At 38.9% G+C, this 19,794-nt stretch overlaps 1 protein-coding gene across 1 annotated transcript in view; it reads right to left on the reverse strand.

The window, feature by feature from the left end:
* Positions 1 to 1,996: 1,996 nt before the first annotated feature.
* Positions 1,997 to 19,794, reverse strand: part of SRPK1 (SRSF protein kinase 1) — a 90,133-nt gene continuing 72,335 nt past the window's right edge. The window contains 4 exon segments of the mRNA XM_072730891.1: positions 1,997 to 4,503; positions 5,964 to 6,056; positions 9,659 to 9,728; positions 14,256 to 14,363. Of these exon segments, the coding sequence (XP_072586992.1) occupies positions 4,319 to 4,503; positions 5,964 to 6,056; positions 9,659 to 9,728; positions 14,256 to 14,363 (456 nt within the window). The 3' untranslated portion in view covers positions 1,997 to 4,318.

Here is a 19,794-nt window from a genome sequence, read left to right on the forward strand (position 1 = left end):
GAATATAGTTCAAATTGTAGACAAAGTCCAGTTTTGGCAAATGGGAGGGCAAGGCTTGTCACTAAAATGGGCAAAAAGTAGATCTGAATTAAGGACAAAGATTATGATGATAAAGTCTCCTCGCTTATAAGAAATGGTACAGCCAGCAACACTACATACCTAATGTAAATTTGCTTGATTTTAAAGAACTTCTAAACATTATGATCTCAAATTTTCTGGCTTTTTAACTGGGTTATAGGATATCACAAGGAGTTGGTATGAATATTTGTGCAAAGACTTAAAGTGCAAAGACAAATGCGTATCGGACATGTAATTTTTAAATTCCAACTTTTAAAAACAAGACTAGAGACATAAAAACAAACTTCCTTCTCAGGAAGTGTCAAGGTTCATAGATTATATGTATGTTTACATATTTAATCTTCATATACTGCAGACTGTGCAAGACATCTTAGTTACCAATGCCCTGCTAACTCCAAAGGGACCAAATTGGTGGGCAAAACACAAAGGACTATTCAAGTTTCTCTGGTGTCATCAGGCCTTATTTTTCGAACAAATCTCTAATTTTATTATCAATAACTCACCAGTATACAGTAATTTAACAGCAAATCCTTTCCCTCGTAGGGACAAAAAGGAAGACTCTACAGGCTTCAAAAATAGAAGAATGGGCAGTAATAAAGTTCACTTGCAACCTGGGCTGGCTCTGGAGCAGCTAAATGGTTCCCCTGTGGACACCTGAACCCTGGTTTGCTGGTTCTTCTGAGATACCTACAAGCTCTCCTAGGATAGCAGTTGTTTCCCCAAACCCTTGGAGTTCCAGGCATTACATTTAACACAAGGCTTAGAGAGACTGCCTACATTGGTCAGTCTGGGGAAGCACACTGGCTTGATAAATTCTAGTTTAATTGTTTAGGTTGCTTTTTAAATGTTACATTCTCTTCTGGTCAACTACAATATGAACACACTATGTATGTCTTAAGTATGATGCAATTAACTAAAAGATTTTATATAGCTCAGGGCTGGGGAAGAACTTTCTATGAACAACACTTAAAAAACACCACAAATAAAAATGAAAGGCAAGTTAAAAACTGGAGAAGTAGGTGATGGAAAAATGACTAAAATGCATGATCTTTAATACAGAATAAATCTTTATCAAATATAGAAGCACACCAAAGAAAAAAGCTGGGCAATGTAGCACATAACCCAAAAATACAAATGGCCAATAAAACCCATCAAAAAGTTTGACTTCACTAGTCATCCACTATGCAATTTAAAACAAGATTCTCTGGTTTTTTTGGCAATCAAACTGGCTATCGGGAATAAAACGAGTGTGATCCTAACAGGCCCATTCACATACTGCTGTTCATAGCACAAGTCTTCACTGTTCTTCACGTAAGTTAGGGGACATTACAAACCATAAAAATGTGCTTATTCTCTAGCCCAGCCATCCCATTTTTAAGAATTTATCCTAAGGAATGAATTAGAGAAGGGTACGAAAGCCTGTGTACAATAGGGTTTGTCATGCCAGTCCTTAGGCTGAGTTCATAAACCTTTGGCATTTGCATATACTGTGACTGTAATCTGAGGGTGGAGTGGTAAGGACACACTACAAATATTCTGGGAAAGTACCATTGGATATAGGGAATAACAACTGTCCTAAGATTTCCCAAGACGTACTCTGTTAATGTCACCTACCCCCCAATTTCAAGATAGAACAAAGTGCACCTTGGTGGCTCAGCTGTCTGGCTCAGGTCATGATCTCAGGGCCTGGGATCACCCATATTGGGCTCCCTGCCCAACAGGGAGTCTCTCTGCTCATGCTTTCTCTCTTAAATATTTAAAAAGGAAAGCTAACATCATAAAATGAGTATGTTCCAGCTGTACAGTTTCACTGCATATTTAAGTTCAAAAAGCATACTCAACCAATCCTTTCCTGCATTTTGAAGCATGGATGAGACCAATTTAGGCAACAAAGGAACAGAAATGCTCTGGAAACATGTAGGTTATTAAATAATTTGTTTATTTTACTGCATTTATAAAGAAAACAGACAATGCACCCAGTAGAAAGAATAAAAATGCATTTGGGGTTGTTAACTGACAGCAATAGAAATCCTTTAGTGAGATCATGGCAATTTGACAGTATTATGATTAAGTTCAATAAAGGTAAATGGGGTACTTGGAAGATCAAATTCTATAGCTGCCTCTTTCTACGGCTTCTAATTCATCTGGCTCCTTAAATAATAGGGGGAAAGCCCTTATTTGGTGGGAAAACATTTCCAGAAAGAAGTTATAGGTTCTCTCTTATTAAAATTTCTTCTCACACCAGTTGATAAAACGGGGCCTTCTGTATGTGTGTTTTGGTTATTTCACTTTTAATATCATCACCAGAATTCCTGTAATTGCACAATTGTTATTTTACAGTATAGACAAGAATTCAGTTCTAGTCTGCTATTGCTTTAGATGTATATATCGCTGAAAAGCCAAAGTGGATTAGAATTGCCGAAGGATTTTCCCTGCCGTTGTTGGATACAATCGTTTTTCTTTATTCTTGATAGGTGCATAGACAGCCTCACTTAAAATTCTTTCTACAGGAACATGTCTGATTTCAGGACTACCCAATCAAGGATCCGATGAATGGCTGGCCATAGTTACTTAGGGTTCTATGTTTATGAGTTAAATGGATTGCATAATTGCACCACTTTTTCCTTTGCTGCTGTTGGTGGGGAAAATGGCAGAATCTGGCCTCCAATCTCCCATGTAGAGAGTCAGCTACCTGAAAGTCTCAAAGGCAGCTCTGCTAGTAGAGCCTCAACTTGCACCTCCTTGGCTTTCGGTAAATCAGTCCTGGAGCCGCCTCCGCAGAATGCTGCAATCCCCAAGGACCCCTGGTCCGTGCTGAACAAGTGGCTGGGACCCCAAACCTGCCCTTCTCTTGCTTTTCAATATGATCCGAGGAATAGGTAATGTCTAGGGCAAGTCTAGAAGAGGCCCATCCTAAAAAAAGATTCGCAAAGCCTTTTCTCGTTAAAAAAAAAAAAAAAAAAAAAAAGCCTCAAGTACATCTTAATTATCTCAAAATTGCAGTTAAAAACTTACATTATACAAAGAAATAGCAGCAGAGTGGCTAATCTTAAACCAAAAAACAAACAAAAACCCCAATAAACAAAAAAACCCAACCCCCAAGCCCCAAAAAGTGCCATCCCCCCCCCCCCCCCCTTCCTACTTGGCCTTGGTTCTTTTATGTTGGGATTTCATTCAAGACCTGAAGCCTCTGAGAAAATGAGAATGGCAAAGCCACAGAGGAAAACTGCTTCATGGTTAAATTTTGGACAAAGTAAAGAAAATGCTGTAAATAGAAGTAGGGGACTGACTGGAAAAGAACCAGGAATTCTAGGACATTTTCTTCTTAGATGGGAAATCTCAAACCCAGATCTCCTTTCTAAAGTCATCCTGAATTCTTTAGTTATGGGGCAGTAAACTCAAGTGCAATGAGTAAAGTGCCAGCCAGATATTAAAACAAAAACCAAAACAACCAATCAAAGTAACTCCGCAGTTAGGGTGACAGAAGACACACAGAAAAGGACTTTTCGTAGAACATCTGTGGTTCTGAAGAAATGTCAATGGTTCTATCTGTGTCCACCAAAAATCAGACCAAAGATTCAAGAATCTCAGAGTCACGGGAGGATGAAAGGAATTTCATAGTGCTTTGAACAGTGATAAAATGGTACCCAAATTTGGTGTTTATATAGCTCACTTAAAAAAAAAGATAGTAGCTTCAAAGTCGCAGGACAAAATGTGAACATGAGAACAACAGAAACAATCCAGGATGATGATGCAGCCTGGATACAGCAAGTTTAATGTCTCTGCTGTACACAGAAGTAACACCCTTTCCCCTTCTCATCCTTATGATGGCAATAGGAGATGCACTAGAAAATTTGACTCTTAGAGTCAGTGAATAAAAGGATGAGCTCATCATCTTCATAGCTCTTTTTAAAAAGGATGCTTATAATTTAAAGGGTGTTCTAATGGAAAGATAAGGGTACAGGGTAAGAGGCTGTTTCACATTTTAGTCTTTGGCAGAGCCCAATCAAGGCCAAATTCACTTAGGATGCCCAATTGCTGTGGGGGGTGGTGTGTGGGGTCTCCACAGGGTCAAGTAAGCAAACCCAAATGAACATGTTGATTAAAAAAAAAACAAAACCCAAAAAACCCAGGAAACCCTTGAAGGAAGAGCTTCACCCTAAAAGGGGAAGGAGGGAAATGCCTGGCAGGGAGGGGCGAGGGTCAGCATGTGATCTCTGCTGCGGTGCTGCGCTGGGGCTTAGGAGTTGAGCCAAGGGTGCCGGAGACAATCGGCGGCAGTGGCTCTCTTCTCGGGTATCAGCTCCAGCATGGGCAGTAAGAAATCCGTGAAGCCAGCTGCCTCTTCCTGAGACCACTCATACTTCTCCACTAGAACCTCAAAAAGGCCCCAGGGTTTCAGTTTCGTGATGTGTTTCAGGTCACCTACAGTAAAGACAATACAAAAGAAAATGACTGACATGGACAAGTGAAAAGATCCTTTCATGGAAATCCAGGAACTAATCCAGGTACTCTATAAAAAGCTGAATTTTGCCACTAGAATCTAATCCTTTTCGATTCACAAAGCTCTTCCTTATCACATTCCTTGGAACTGTCTCCATTTTCAGTGAGGGTCTAAAAACTTAAGAATAATTTGTTTGCTCTACCATTTTAGGATATTTTGTCCTGGTCAAATTGGATAGGCCTAGCAGGAACTAGGCATTCATTAAACTAAGTATTAAATGCTTATATGTGCAACATGGTCTCATATGGTGTTCAAAGACACTTTATCATCACATAACAAGAACAATTTGTTTTTTTTGGCTTAATAGTCTAGTAAATGTTGCTTCCAAATAAGGCAGTAATTTAAAACTAAAAAGCCAACACCATGTCAGACCTGTAAAAAAGCAACAAGACTAAAAGAACAAACCCCATACAGCTTTCAGATATAGCTACATCAACACTTTGTACAATTCTGAAATGTCATTCTAATTCTTGCTTGACATTGACCATCTTTACTTATACAACACTTAATTGAAGCCTTTTCTGTTAGCAGCAACTGTCTAATTAATCACCCACTAGGCACACACATGCCGTTAATTGGTCTTTGCACAAGGAGGAACTCTTATGAAGCACTTCACAATTTCCCTGCCAAAAAAGAAACATTAAGAAATGTTTCTGAGGATACTTGCTGTCAAGTGTATAGAGGTTGTGAGGAAAAAGGGAACCACAGCAAACGGGAAAGAAGGCCAGTTTTCTAGTCCTTTCTAAGTCACATTTTCAAATATGAGCTTTTAAATTTTATTTGGATGCATAAGAAATACATAACTATGCCAAGATATATTATCAAGTCAAAACTTTGAGGTGAGAGTATTATCTTTGTTTTCCTCCACTAATCGGTGATAACAACTTATAAAACTGGAGGGTAAAGTTAATTTGTGGGACTAATGTGCTTCAGTGACTGTGTTAGGTATCATTGGACTTTAAGATGAGTGAGATGTAGTTCTGCCCAAAGCTTAAACTAAACTACTTGCCCTTTGAGAAGAGGCAGTTCTTAGATCAAATGCTACCAAAAATCTGCCCATTTTTCAGAAGTAGTGTAGTAGGAGTAATCAACCAATTGTGTGCCAGGTACTACACACACAGTAACTTAGTTTGAAGTAAACACTTAAAATCCCCATTTAGAAATCAGCAGACCAACGTTGTGTACAAGCAGCTGGAATATGAACCCAGATAGTGCGGCTCGTTTCTGCTCTTGACCACACTAATTCACCTTTCTGCTGTTACAGCCCATCATTCAAAGCAGGATCATTCTTCTGTAGGTGCTGGGAACAGGTACCCAGCTATACTTACCTTTCCATTTTTAAACACTTTGCCCCCTTAATCTCTGGAACAAACACATTTACCTTTTTTGGTGAAAAATTCCTTGGAATATTTTCCTGCCACAATGAGCTTGCGAGGCACCTTCCCCAGAAGTTCTATGATCAATGCAATGTGATCTGTATGTTTCAAACGTTTCAGGAGAGGGGGAAAAAAAACACATACATAACAGGGGTAACAAATGCAGTTCTAGACAATGGCAGAAAGAGTAGCATGCACACCTCTTTGTAAAGCATTTCAGCCTTGCTTTCTGTCCTAAATAGGAAGAGGACTCTATCCATCTAATGGAGAATCCAGAAAACCGTAAAAAATCAGGTGTCCACTCCAGTGGGACTTGAGTGGTAACTAAAAACAATCTTGGTGTGAATGCTCTGCTTCCTGAAGTTGTATCCCTGGGGCCTAGATGAAAACTCATGTTAATAATACTACCTCTGCGATTGAAGAAGTCCTGTGAATATTTCCCACTGAGGGCAAAGCGTCTTGGAATTCTGCCTATCAGCTCTATAATGTGCACAATGTGGTCTAAAATAGAAGGGTAAGAAGAACAGGATCAAGGACAAGCTGTAAAAGAGTTTTTTAAAAAACTGAATAGATTTCTCAGGACTGTTTAAAAGTAACTACAAATATAACCAAGGATACTCCAGGGCAGACTGGGAAGGTCAAGAATTATTTCAGGTGGTTAATCACCTGATAGCAGCTGGCAAGTCCCACTCTATAGAGTCTGAAGGTTTATTTACATCTTTATTTCTATTTTGTCTACACATCTACATTTAAGTGGGTTAAAGTAAAAAACTGCCAATATGCTTTAGACATTCTAGAACCCTTATTTATGACACTGCTCGAGATTTCAAGTAGTAATAATATCACCTTATTTAATGAAGTACGTGACAAAGCACTCACATGTTTATCTCAATTTTTATAATCACTCTGTAAAACAGGTCAAAATTAATAAATACCCCCATTTTAATGATGAGAAAAGAGAACCTCAGAATAAATGGCCTACTTGAAGGTACAGGGCTAACAGGAACTAGAACTCAAAATGAACTCACATCTTATCATGTTTAGTTCGGAGCTGCGTGTTGGTTTTAAAATAAATCACATTTTAAAGTAGAAATTAGCACAAACATCTACTTGACTTCTGTAGGACACTAAAAGGTGTCCATATCATAATAGTGCCTTGTTGTGTCACAGCATGAATATGGACTGTGAGCATGCTAGGGAGTGTGCATGTCACCAGGCAGTGAGCCTGGGACCAGGCGGCATCCACATGTACATGTAACTCTACTACTTTTTTACTCTGCAGATGAAAGCAACTGAGAATATGAAGAAATTTTAAAAAGTGATGGGTGTTAGTCATTTTTGTAAATGACTTTAATCCTGTAGTTATAGATTCCTTAAGGTCAAAAGGAATGAGTATAAAACTTCCACTAATATTATCTTACAGGGAAATAATAATATGCCAGAGACATTAATCTATCTGAGAATTTGTAAAAGTTTCAGGTCCTATTTATTTCTCATGTAAAGGACTCAGTGCTGTCATTTTAAAAGGGCTTTACATTCATCAATTCACTACAACCTTTTGTCAGTTTTGACTGAACTTAGTTTGCTGCCAAGAACATTGGCTGCCAAGAATTTCTGCCTATTTTAGGCAAAACTTGCAAATAAAGGTCTTTGTATAACTAATTATAAGTGAGACTACACTTTATATTACTGTAAACTTCCAAGTGAAGTACTGGTTCTTTTAATATTTTTCCTAGACCAAGGAATTATTTTTCCCTTGAATGTGTTATTTTACCTTTAATTCCAGCAGTCTATCTCTGGCATATCAGTTAATCATAGGGCTGATATACCTGATAGGCAAAATTGTCAAGTATTATTCCAAGAGTCAGGGCTTAGAACACCAAGACATCAGAAAATATGCTTCCTAGGTAGGCCCCAGTCCTATCCTGATTTGTAATAAACTATGCATACACTAGCTAGGGGTTAAGAGTTTTCTTTGTTTCTGCTCTTCTGTGCCAAATTGCAAATAGTCTGAAGTTTCATCGAAGGACTATTAGTACTGACTGGTATGGGAGGAAATAATTTTTTTTTGGGGGGGGAGGGGTGAGGAAATAACTTTGGCTCTAAATACCTAGAATAGATGGTTCTCCCTTGCTGCTTACTTTGGACTTTTTATATACATTTCAATTTTCAGGTTTGGTAGTTTAAGATCCTACAGAATATAATTCCAGCTGCTATCTGTGTATTCTGTAACACATACTATTTACAGGGAGTCTAGGAAACTAATGAGAAAAAAAACCTCAATTACTCGCTTAAACAGATAAAGTAGGGCATTTCTAAAAGTTTATAGCCCCAAACTTAAAACTGGCAAAAAAAAAAAAAAAAAGATGCAGAGATTAGGGAAAATTGTGTACATAGATAGTAATTACAGTATATTCTTACAAGGACTCCTATATAGAAAACACTGTACCCACTAAAAGAAGTATTTGGTTAACGAAATTAGTGTAACTTTTCCCAAACAACATGTGTTAAGAGTATCAGCAAGCCTTACTAACATTGTGTATTAATATCCCAAGGGACCATGGTTTAAGAAATGGAGAGCATTCTTGGTTTCAGAGAACAAAACCTGATTTTTCTAAGAACTGAGGAAAGTGCAGAAAATAAAGGACGTGTTTTCCACACTGGGAGGGAGGGTACATTGCTAGTGTTCTCTCAAAGTTAATTCTCATTAATCCGAAAAATAAAATCTGCTGAAACTGTATAATAAAGAAGGCAAAACATTTCTCTAATAGTTCTTTGACTCACGTTATTATCTAAGTTATTTGGACACCACCATGATTTAAAAAAAAAAAAAAATCACATACTCAGTTGTGTGCTTTTTACAACCCATCAGATGGAGCAACTGACAGCTTGGGCCTTTCCCATCAGCTATCACAAAATGTTAAATCAGTAACACTTTTATTTTATTAAAGATTTTTTACTTATTTGAGAGAGAAAGCAAGAGAGCACACACACAAGCATGGGGAGGGACAAAGGGAGAGGAAGATGCAGATTCCCTGCAGAGGGACTTGAAACCAGGACCCAGGGATCATGACCTAAGCCAAAACCAACAGTCAGCTGCTTAACTGACTGAGCCACTCAGGTACCCTAATAACACTGTTTTAAAATAGAATTCTAAATGTTAGTATCATTTACACACACAAAAAAAGTATGGCTTTAATTTTAATTTTTACAAAGGGTAAAAAGATTGCTAAATTTTAGAGAATTTATATAGACCAACAGAATATAGTCTTTGCATTCACAAATACCACTTAAGTAGTGTGTCTGTATATAAAATGACTGACTTCCAAATAAAGTTACAGGCATAACTCAGCAATAAGTTGATGAGCATGCAATTCAAAGTGGGTAAAGAATGAATCACTGATTTATATATAAAGAAAAATAACTAGATGTTTTAGAAGAATCATCTGGCAAACACAAGTTGTAGTGTAATGAATTGTGGCCTTTCCTCTCATCCTCAAGAGTTCTTTAATAGCCATTATAAAATATCTAGTTACCTAATACTTAATATACATAAATTCTATATATTTCTATCTTTTCTGGAATTTATATATCCTTGGCACACTAAAAAGACCAAGTGCTTCAGTACTAACAAACCATGTTAGCCACATGTGAGAAGTGTAACTGCCATGCATAGACATCCTCAGTTAAGGAGACTTACCTTCATCTCGAGTGTACTCTTCCCCGGAATGAGGTTCAAACAAATAGTCGCCTGTGGCCAGTTCAAAGGCCTAAGAAAAAGAGGACAGCATATGAAAGCATTAAAACAAAACAAAACAAAGAGGCAGCCTCTGGGAAGCTTATTGCTTGCTATTTAGCTCAATAGGAGGTAACATTTTCTTCTTTGAAAAAGCTGCAATGATCATTGAAAAAGAAGTCTGATATTATTTCTAAAGAGCTTTCCTTCCACACCTGTATTTTAGTAAAATACAGCAGGAAAAGAGCAAAAACTGTTAACATCAACATATGGATGTTGATAACACCCCCGTATCAGTAATTCAGCTCTCTTCAATTTCTCTTTTTGCCCAGAGAGGGCCATATGTGGACATTAAGGTGATTCTAAGTTAATTAAATTATTCGTGAGAAGAGCAGGTCTTGTTTTCTTATGTTATAATTTCACATGGCAAGAAATTAAGATTCTGTACACAAAATCAAAACCAAAAAACTCAGACATCTCTCTTCTTATGACTCTTAATTATAAAAGTACATTTTTAAGTTTTCCTTTAGGAAGCACTCCCTAAACTGTTAAGCAGAAGCCCCAATTCCCAAATTTACAGAAAAGTCAGAAAAATATTACATGTAAATGCAGTGAAGAGTCATTCATGTTTTATGTGACTAGCAGGTCTGGCACTCACCCACCAGGAAGAGATAGGTACGTGTCTTCTATACATGAAAACCTTTTGTAAACAGTGTTCAAGAACTAGGAAAAAGTGATTTCCTTTAGAATACGTGACGAGCAGTATGAAAAAACAGCACCTGATAGAGCTATATTAATCTTTCATTGATTAAAAGGACTATACTGGTATAAAAGTATAGTTTAAGTGCCAGTTGCAGGTCAATTTTGATTAAGTCAACGGTCTGGACAATTTCAGGAACTGTGGGGTGGATTCCGGAGTACATTCTCTAATTTGGTCCTAGGTTTTAGGTCTCAGTGGCTTGCCAGAGTCAGCTTCTGCAGTTTCATGAGAGAACAGCTTTTCTCAAAAACTATTATTACCTGAACTGTACTACTGCCGAGGTATAGCTGGTTTTATACTGAAGGTGATACTGGCTCTACCCTCCCCTCTAACTGTCCTGAGGCTTAGAGTCCCAAAGCAGAACGGAAACGAACTGTGATTCTAATTTATCAAAATTTGTTAATCTCTTCAGAAACTAATATTTTTTCAAAGCCTTGTAGTGTGACTTCAGTAAAAATACTGTAATTAAAATTCAAAGTAATAAAGAAAATGCACAACTAACCAAATAATTACAATGTCAGAACTGAAACTACCAGAAGCTCTAGGTTACAAAACACTTTAGTCCCCTCCCTTTATAGATGAGAAAACTGGCTATAACTGAAAGGCAAAAAAGCCCAGCCTAGAATCCAGGTTTCCTGATTCCCACTTCTGTGCTTGTCTCACACTAACCAAAGAGCCTATTCAATGACAGTCATGCTGACAAACAGAGGCAACATCAGTTATGAAATCCAGTGTGCTGGTGTATCTAGACAATGCAGTATTATTTAGTGCAAAAAAAGAAAAAGCTATCGAGATATGAAAAAACATAGAAGAACCTTAAATGAGTATCACGAAGTGAAAGAAGCCAATCTGAAACATCAACATACTTTATGATTCCAACTACATGACATTTTGAAAAAGGCAAAACTGTGAAGACAATAAAAAGATCAGTGGTGGGGCAGCCAGCGTGGCTCAGCGGTTTAGCGCCGCCTTCAGCCAGGGCGTGATCCTCGAGACTTGGGATCGAGTCCCACGAGTCCCACGTTGGGCTCCCTGCATGGAATCTGCTTCTCCCTGTGCCTGTGTCGCTGCCTCTCTTTCTCTCTCATGAATAAATAAAAAATCTTAAAAAAAAAAAAAAAATCAGTGGTGGTCAGATCAATGGAGGAGATGGAGCAGGGATAAACAGGCAGAGCACGGAGGAATTTTAGGGCAGTTAAACTACTCTGTATGATACTATAGTGGTAGATACAGGTCATCATACATTTGTCAAAATCTATAGAATGAAGGATTTAAAAACATCTATTCTTTGTCAACTCTAAAATGGCCTTCACAGAACACTCCCTTGTTATAACTGCCCTCTCACTGGGTAGTCTCAATCACTGCGGTGGCTGGCAATTTCTTTTATCTCTCAACAAAGACTCCTATCTTTCCATTTAATTACCCTGGATGCAGGATGACCTACCTTTCCAGGCATTTCAGATATTCTGGGATTTATCTTTACTTCCTGCTTATGGCTAAATGGAAAGCAACATTCCTATGTCTGTTAGCAAAAGGAGAGAAACTTCGGGAATAAAGGGGCTCAAGTTTCCATGACAGGGTCTCATGTCAGGTAAGTGCTTTCCCTCCCTTGGTCAAGAAATTCCTGCATATGAGCTGCTCCAAACAGGGGGCAAGGTTAATTGCCTTTTTGTCTTATTGCCTTAGTATTAATATACTAAATAGTAAGCAGGACTTACTGTCCCCAAACAAACCATGACTAAGAACCACATCATAATAAATCAGATGTGATCTATAAACTGTTTTGTACTTAGTGGCATCTCTATCACTTATTTTGTCTCACAAATCAAATTCCTCAAAATACAAAGCTTTAAAGTATGGCAAGAAAGAAGCTAGATTTTCTTTTAATATTCTTTGATCTTGTGCACACAGAATAAACTTGAATTTCACAGTCTACCATCTGAACAGACTACTGGTGTGCCATAACACAAACATTTACAAGGTCATGCCATATGAACAATACGGTTTTAATTCTATTACCTTTGGAAGACAAAGTTTTTTAAGAATGTGGATATCAAGAAATCTATGACCTAAAATAGGTTGGGGCCTCTAGTCTGTAGCTTCTCAAGTTTTCCCCCAAAGCTGACTTTGAATAATGTTAATTGAAATGACAGTTTAATAGGTTTCTGGTTTAGTTTACTCATTAGATGGTCGATCAACATTCATTAAGTACTATTATATAATAGATAATTTGTTTGGTCTTTGTTCCTGTTTCCTAAAAGGAAGCCTCTAAAAGCTTGGTATTTCCATGTGATGAGTGCCCTTTGTCATTCATGGTACCCCTTCTACCCCCTAATCATTATTCGAGGTGACTCACGGTGACTCAAGGTGGGCTCCGAAGGAAGTTTTTAAGAAGCTTCACCTTTGCTACTCTCTTAGGCCTCACTCTATGTGTGTTTTCATTTGACTGGTTCTAATTTGTAGCCTTTATGACAAAACTGTAATAGCAGTTGAACACTTTCCCAAGTTCTGTGAGTCATTCCAATAAGATACTGAATCTGAAAGGATAATGGATCCTCCCAACCTGTAGCCAGTGGTCAGAAATGCAGGTGGCCTGTGGACTCCAGAGCTTGCAGGCAGTGTCTGAAGGGAGGGGGCTTGTAGGAAATTATGCCCTTAACCCGTGAAGTCTGACATAACTCTGGGTAGTTAGCACCAGAATTGCACTATTAGCACCTACTGGAAACGTGCCAGGCCCTGAACCAGACACTAAGCTATATATAACAGACATGGTTCCTGTCAGCATGACACTTAAACCTAGTAAAAGAAACACACAATTACAAACTGAAGAGTGCACTCCATGGAACACATTCCAACATAAGGCTATTTGTGGGAAACCATTCAATATCAAGTACTTGAGTACTTGAGTACTTGTTTGGCAGGGACAAAGCAGCAGTTTAAGAAATTTAGGATGACTGGGCTTTCACATCTTTTGAGGTGCAAAGATGTTTGAGGAACTGTCAAACTATACAGAATGAAGTAGTTTCCAAGGGTTTCCCTAATCTGAGAACAGATCAGAGCTGAAAGGACCAGGGTCCTGGGGAGCTCAGTCAGTTAAGCTTCTGTCTTTGGCTTGGGTTGTGATTCCAGGGTCCTGGGAGAGTTCTGCACTGGGTTCCCTGCTCCACAGGGAGCCTGCTTCTCCCTCTCTCTGCCATTCTCCTTGTTTGTGCTCTTGCTCTCTCTCTGATAAATTAGAAAGAAAGAAAAAAAAAAAAGGTACTGATAACCTCCTAATCAAAAGTGGTTTACCACTTTAGAGCAGTTGTTTTTAATCCCCTTTGCCGAGGCCCACAATAAGAAAGTCTGATGCTTTCAACCAACAGCAATTTGGCAGAAGAAAACAGAATGCTGGATTTTTTTGACAGAGAGGGTAAGAGTGAGCACGCACATGTGCACGGATGGGGTTGGGGGGCTTGGGGTTAGGGGGAGAGGCAGAGAGACAATCTCAAGCAGGCTCCACACCCAGAATAGAGCCCAATCTCATGACCCTGAGATCATGACCTGAGCTGAAATCGAGAGCTGGACGCTTAACCGACTAACTGCTAACCACTTAAGCCACTCAGGTGCCATGGAATGCCAGATGTTTTTAACTGGCTTTTGAATTCCCACCTCTCTAGACTAAGATTTAAAGTGCATCACATGAAGTACATCAAAAAAAATTTTCCGGTTTGTAAATTTGCAGGTCTACTAAAATTACAAAACAGGGCAAGGTGTAGAAATACCACATAACAAGTGAAGGTGAAGGGAAAAAAACATTACCATGCATGCTGTGCTCCAAATGTCAGCAGGGGTATTATAGCCAGATCCTATCAGAACTTCCAAGGAACGATATTGCCTTGTTTGAATATCTTCAGTGAAATGTTTGTGCTGAGTAAATAGAGAAGGAAACAGTATTTTAATTAAAATTTATTTATTCTAAAAAGTAACAAATCATGAAGAAAAATGGAGATTAAAATAATTCTCTTACTTAGTTTTCCTCAAACCAGTTTTCATTTAGTTTAAGTATCATTTTGATACTATAGCTTCAAAGAGTACTTTAACACACTTTCTACTCCAAATTATTTTTATAAACACATGTGTCTAACCTTAATATAGATATACATTCTTAAAAACTGCTTTTTAAGAAATGGAAAACTTATTACCCCAAACAAAATTAAGTTGGTCATTTGTCTACAGTTAATAAGCACTTCAACAAATGTATGACACCAATTTAGATTCAAATGAAACTTTCCTTCTTATGTGCTCATTATGAAGAAATAAAATATTTGGTTTCAAGTTTCAAGAATCTTGTAACCACCTATAAAGAACTCTTGGCCTCATTCTCCTCCATCCCCTTCACTCCAAAAAATTCAAACATGATTCTGGGGGAAACAGAGACCATGTTAAGTACCATGGGAATGCAATCAGCAAAACAACTGGAATTTCTTTAACACATAAACTGTATGGGAAGAAAAGGGAAAAAACTATAGTAAAAGCAATGCAAGAGACATAGTACCTACTTTTGTATTTATAGATTTTATTTGGATCCCATTTCAAATAAACAAAATTGAAAGAATGTTTACAAAGTAAAAACTGATTGAATACTTGTTATTGGTGAATTGCCAACTTTTTAGGTAACAACTGTGTCATGGTTACCTGCAAGAATCGTCTTTTAGAAAGCCATATTTAGGAATGAAAAGAAGATACTTGGGATAAGTTCAAAATAATTTGGAATGGGTGGCAGACTGGGGAAACAGATGCAAACAAACTGGCAATCAGTTGATAATTGCTGGGTGACACTAGTTTAATGGCACAGGATTTCATCACTGTTCTTTTTTTGTTTTTTTTAAATTTATGATAGTCACACACACACACACAGAGAGAGGCAGAGACACAGGCAGAGGGAGAAGCAGGCTCCATGCACCGGGAGCCCGACGTGGGATTCGATCCCGGGTCTCCAGGATCGCACCCTGGGCCAAAGGCAGGCGCTAAACCACTGCGTCACCCAGGGATCCCTTCATCACTGTTCTATTCTCTTTATTTTAGTACAGGCTTGAAGTTGGCCATAATAAAAAATAATTGCAGAAAAAAGTTTAGAATGAGTCATACATACAGAACACAATACAGATAATATTAAAAAACACTTAACAAGAATATGTAGAAGACGATTCTTTAATTTTCCTGGAACTCATAAACAAGATCAATTGCTTTCTTGCCACATTCATTCATTTAAGTTTTATTTATTTACAGTAATCTTTATACTCAACGTAGGGCTTGAACTCACAACCCTAAGATCAAGAGTTGCATGCTCCTCTGACTGAGCTAGCCAGAAACTCCAAGAAAGAACATTTGTGAAAAGGAGATTATTAGGAAGAGAAAGCTTCAGGGAGAAAACCAGTATTGACCAGAGCTCCTAAGGGACAAAGACTGACCAAAAAGAGCAACTTTTGTACTTCTGGTAGAGACAACATCACCAATTAAGGCACAGAAAGACATCTGTTAAAGCCAAATACAGTTAACCGCTAGGTTAAACAGTTTTGATTTCATCTGGCATCACTGCATGTTAATGCACAGGACAGAGTGCTACAAGAAGACTGACAAGACATCTGAGGACATCATTCCAGTGATTTTCTGGTTGGTGGCCAGATTTAGGTTTAATAATGAAAATCTGAACACTGGTTGTGGAGATAGGAGAGGGAGGACTAAACATAAGGACAGTCAAAGAAAGAATAAGCAGAATTTAAAAATTTGATGGCTCTATGTGGGAGGTAAGGAGGAAGAGCCAAAAAGAACTCAGTGGCAGAGGCCTAACGGATTAGCCGTCTGTTGAAAAACCAGAAGAGACTTAGGGAAGTGGTTTTACAGGAAAACAATGGGTTCAGATATTGAGTTTAAGTGGAAATGTACTGCAGGTGATTGTGTGTGTGTGTGAGATCATTCATATGTATGCATCATTCAAAATGTATTTCTCATATATATTTGGTCATTATCCACTGTTCTTGGCTCACAACTCCCTAAATCCCTGGAATTTCTGGAGCACTAAGAGTAATGGGAACATATTTGATACAAATTGTCTCCTGTCCTCAGTTCCTGAAAACACTCCAGAACTGTAAAGATAAAATCGGTGTCTTATTATTCTAAGAAGCCCTTTTCTACCACAACTGAATCTATGTTCATGAACCAACTTTTGGAACCCACCTAAGGATGGGGACTCGTTGCTAGAGGAACTAACTATGACTAGAGGGGGGAATTTTCAGGACATATCTCTGATTTCTGGGTGTGGGGAGAGGGGTAAGGGACTGAATAGTCACTGATGGTGAGTTAATCAATCATGCCTATGTAATAAAGCCTCCATAAAAACACAAAAGGAGGGGGTCTGGGAAGCTTCCACATGGGGGAACCAAAATGCTTCCAGCACATGGCACTGGGGCAGGCCCCCAGCTCCGTAAGGACAGAAGTGCCTTTGAGACCTCACCCTATATATCCCTTCCTCTGGCTATTGATAACATCCTTTGCAATAAATCAGTAATGTAGTGAGTAAAGGGATTTTTCTGGGCTTTGTTAGCCATTCTAGCAAATCAATCAAGCCCAAGGAAAGGGCTGTGGGAATCTCTGCTTTACAGCCAGTTGAGTCAGAAGTACAGGGAACAACCTGGACCTGTGATTGGTATCTTGAGTTGGAGGGGGTTGTTGGAGACTCCCATTTATAGCCAGTTGGTCAGAAGCAAAGGTAACGTGGGCTTGCCACTGGCATCTAAAGTGGAGGGAGGTCTTGTGGGACTGACCCCTTAACCTGTGGAATCTCATTATCTCCAGGTAGATAATGTCAGAATTGAACTGAATTCTCAGACTAGTGCCCAAGAATTGCTTGGTGTGAGAGAGCCTTCACATACACATACACTTTAGCATTGGGTCCAGGCATCCTTTTCAGTGATATACTTAGAAAAATGGACACGCTGTTCAAGGGAGTTATCTTTACTCCTTCTGTCTCACTACTGCCTTTAAAAAGATGCTGTAGAGATGCCTAGGTGGCTCTGAGCATCTGCCTTCGGATGAGGTTGTGATCCAACAATCCGGGGATCAAGTCCCACATCAGGCTCGCTGCATGGAGCCTGCTTCTCCCTCTGCCTCTCTTTTTCTGTGTCTCTCATGAATAGATAAATGGAATCTTTTTTTTTTTCAAAGACGCTGTAATGATAAATAAGGTCCAGAATCAGCAAAAGTAAAGAAGGTGGATCACATACACACATTTACTCACTCCTAAAACGCTACCTTAGTAAGAATTCAGTGTTAATTTTTATTTATTTATTTTTTTTAAAAGGTTTTATTTATTTATTTACGAGAGACACAGAGAGAGAGGGGCAGAGACACAGGCAGAGGGAGAAGCAGGCCCCATGCAGGGAGCCTGACATGGGACTCAATCCAGGGTCTCTAGGATAAGCCCCTGGGCTGAAGGCAGCACTAAACCACTGAGCCACCAGGGCTGCCCCACAGTGTTAATTTTTACAGGATAAACTAACAAAGACAATGGCAAAGAAGTTAGAGTAATAAAATTTACAAGATGAAAAACAGATCACTGGTAAATATCTTAATGGATCCAAGAAAACTGAATAAACCACTGGTGAAAGCTGAGAAGCACTGTGATGTATACCACAGTACCCCTTGCCTCAAGGCTCAGGGTTTGGCAGTATCAGGTATCACAAGAAAATAGGGCTGAGGGTGGGATTTAATCAGAAATGTTGCTTTATAAAAACATCTTTTAAAGATGGGGCACCTGAGTGGCTTAGTCAGTTAGGTATCTAACTCTTGGTTTCAGCTTAGATCATGATCTCAGGGTCATGACATCAAGCCCTGTGTTGGGCTCCATGCTCAGCAGGGAGTCCGCTTGTCCCACTCCCTTTGCTCCTCCCCTCTAGCCCACACCTCTCACTCTTTAAATACATAAAAATAAAGTAACAACAACAAAAACATCTTTTAAAGAAACAGGGCTCCAGAACAGAGGGCATCATGCACTCTAACAGCCCCTTTCTTGGCCAGACAGATCATTTGGAGGTTTTCTCCCAAGTGGGTAAAATAGGATCTCTGAAGGATGCTCCAGACAATTGAGGGGAGAGTATCTCTGAGAGGTAATTAGAAAACCAAAGAACTTGGAGGAAATAAACGAATAAGTAAACCCCCCCGCCCCCCCAAAAAGAAAGAAAACCAAAGAACTCTTGAAAAGTAAAATGCAATAGGAGAAATGAGAAAAAATAAAGCTAGTTGAGAAATCTCCCAGAAAATAAAGCAAAAAGAAAATGACAGAAAATAGGAGAGAAAGGTAAGATAAGATCTGCATAAAAGATCTAACATTTGGATAATATTTCAGAGCTAGAGAATAGAGACCAAGGAAAGAAAAGAAAGAAAACAAAAAACCAAACGGACAAAGTCAAAACCAAAGAACTAGAATTTCAATATTAAGTGTACACACACCAGGGGTGCCTGGCTGGCTCAGCTGGAAGAGCATGTGACTCTTGATCTTTAAGCCCTACACTGGGTGTACAAACTGCTTAAATAAACTTAAAAAAAGTAAGTGCACATCACGTGCATAGTATAACGGATAAAAACAGACCCAAGTGAGGCATAGCACCATGAAATAACGATCTTATAAGACTTTCACAGGGGAAAAGGTTTTGGATCAAGAATCAGAATAGCATTGGTCTTTAGCAGCAACAAGTCAGGGAATTAGAAGATAATGGAGCAATGACAAACATTCTGAGAGAAAATTATATCTATCTATCTATCTATCTATCTATCTATCTATCTATCTATCCATCCATCCATCCACCCATCCATCCATCCATCCATGAGAGACAGAGACAGAGGGAGAGAGGCAGAGACACAGGCAGAGGGAGAAGCATGCTCCGTGCAAGGAGCCCAACACAGGACTCCACCCTGGGTCTCCAGGATCATGCCCTGGGCTGAAGGTGACGCTAAACCACTGAGCCACCCAGGCTGCCCGAGAAAATAATTTTCAACCGAAAACTGCATTGCAGCCAACTGAGTGTGAAAGTAGGACATTAGCAGACATGCAAGATGCCCCTCCCAGTCTCACATATTTTCTTAGGAAGCTACGACAAGTTATACATACTCCAAAAAACAAAACAAAACAAAACCACAAACAAAGAACAAACAAACAAAAATGATGGAGAAAACCAAGAAAGAAAATCAGAGGGCAGCCCGGGTGGTTCAGTGGTTTAGTGCTGCCATCAGCCCAGGGCGTGACTTGGGGTTCCAGGATTGAGTCCCACGTCAGGCTCCCTGCATGGAGCCAGCTTCTCCC

This window comes from Vulpes vulpes, chromosome 1, assembly GCF_048418805.1.
Source record: "Vulpes vulpes isolate BD-2025 chromosome 1, VulVul3, whole genome shotgun sequence".
NCBI classification, from domain to species: Eukaryota; Metazoa; Chordata; class Mammalia; order Carnivora; family Canidae; genus Vulpes; species Vulpes vulpes.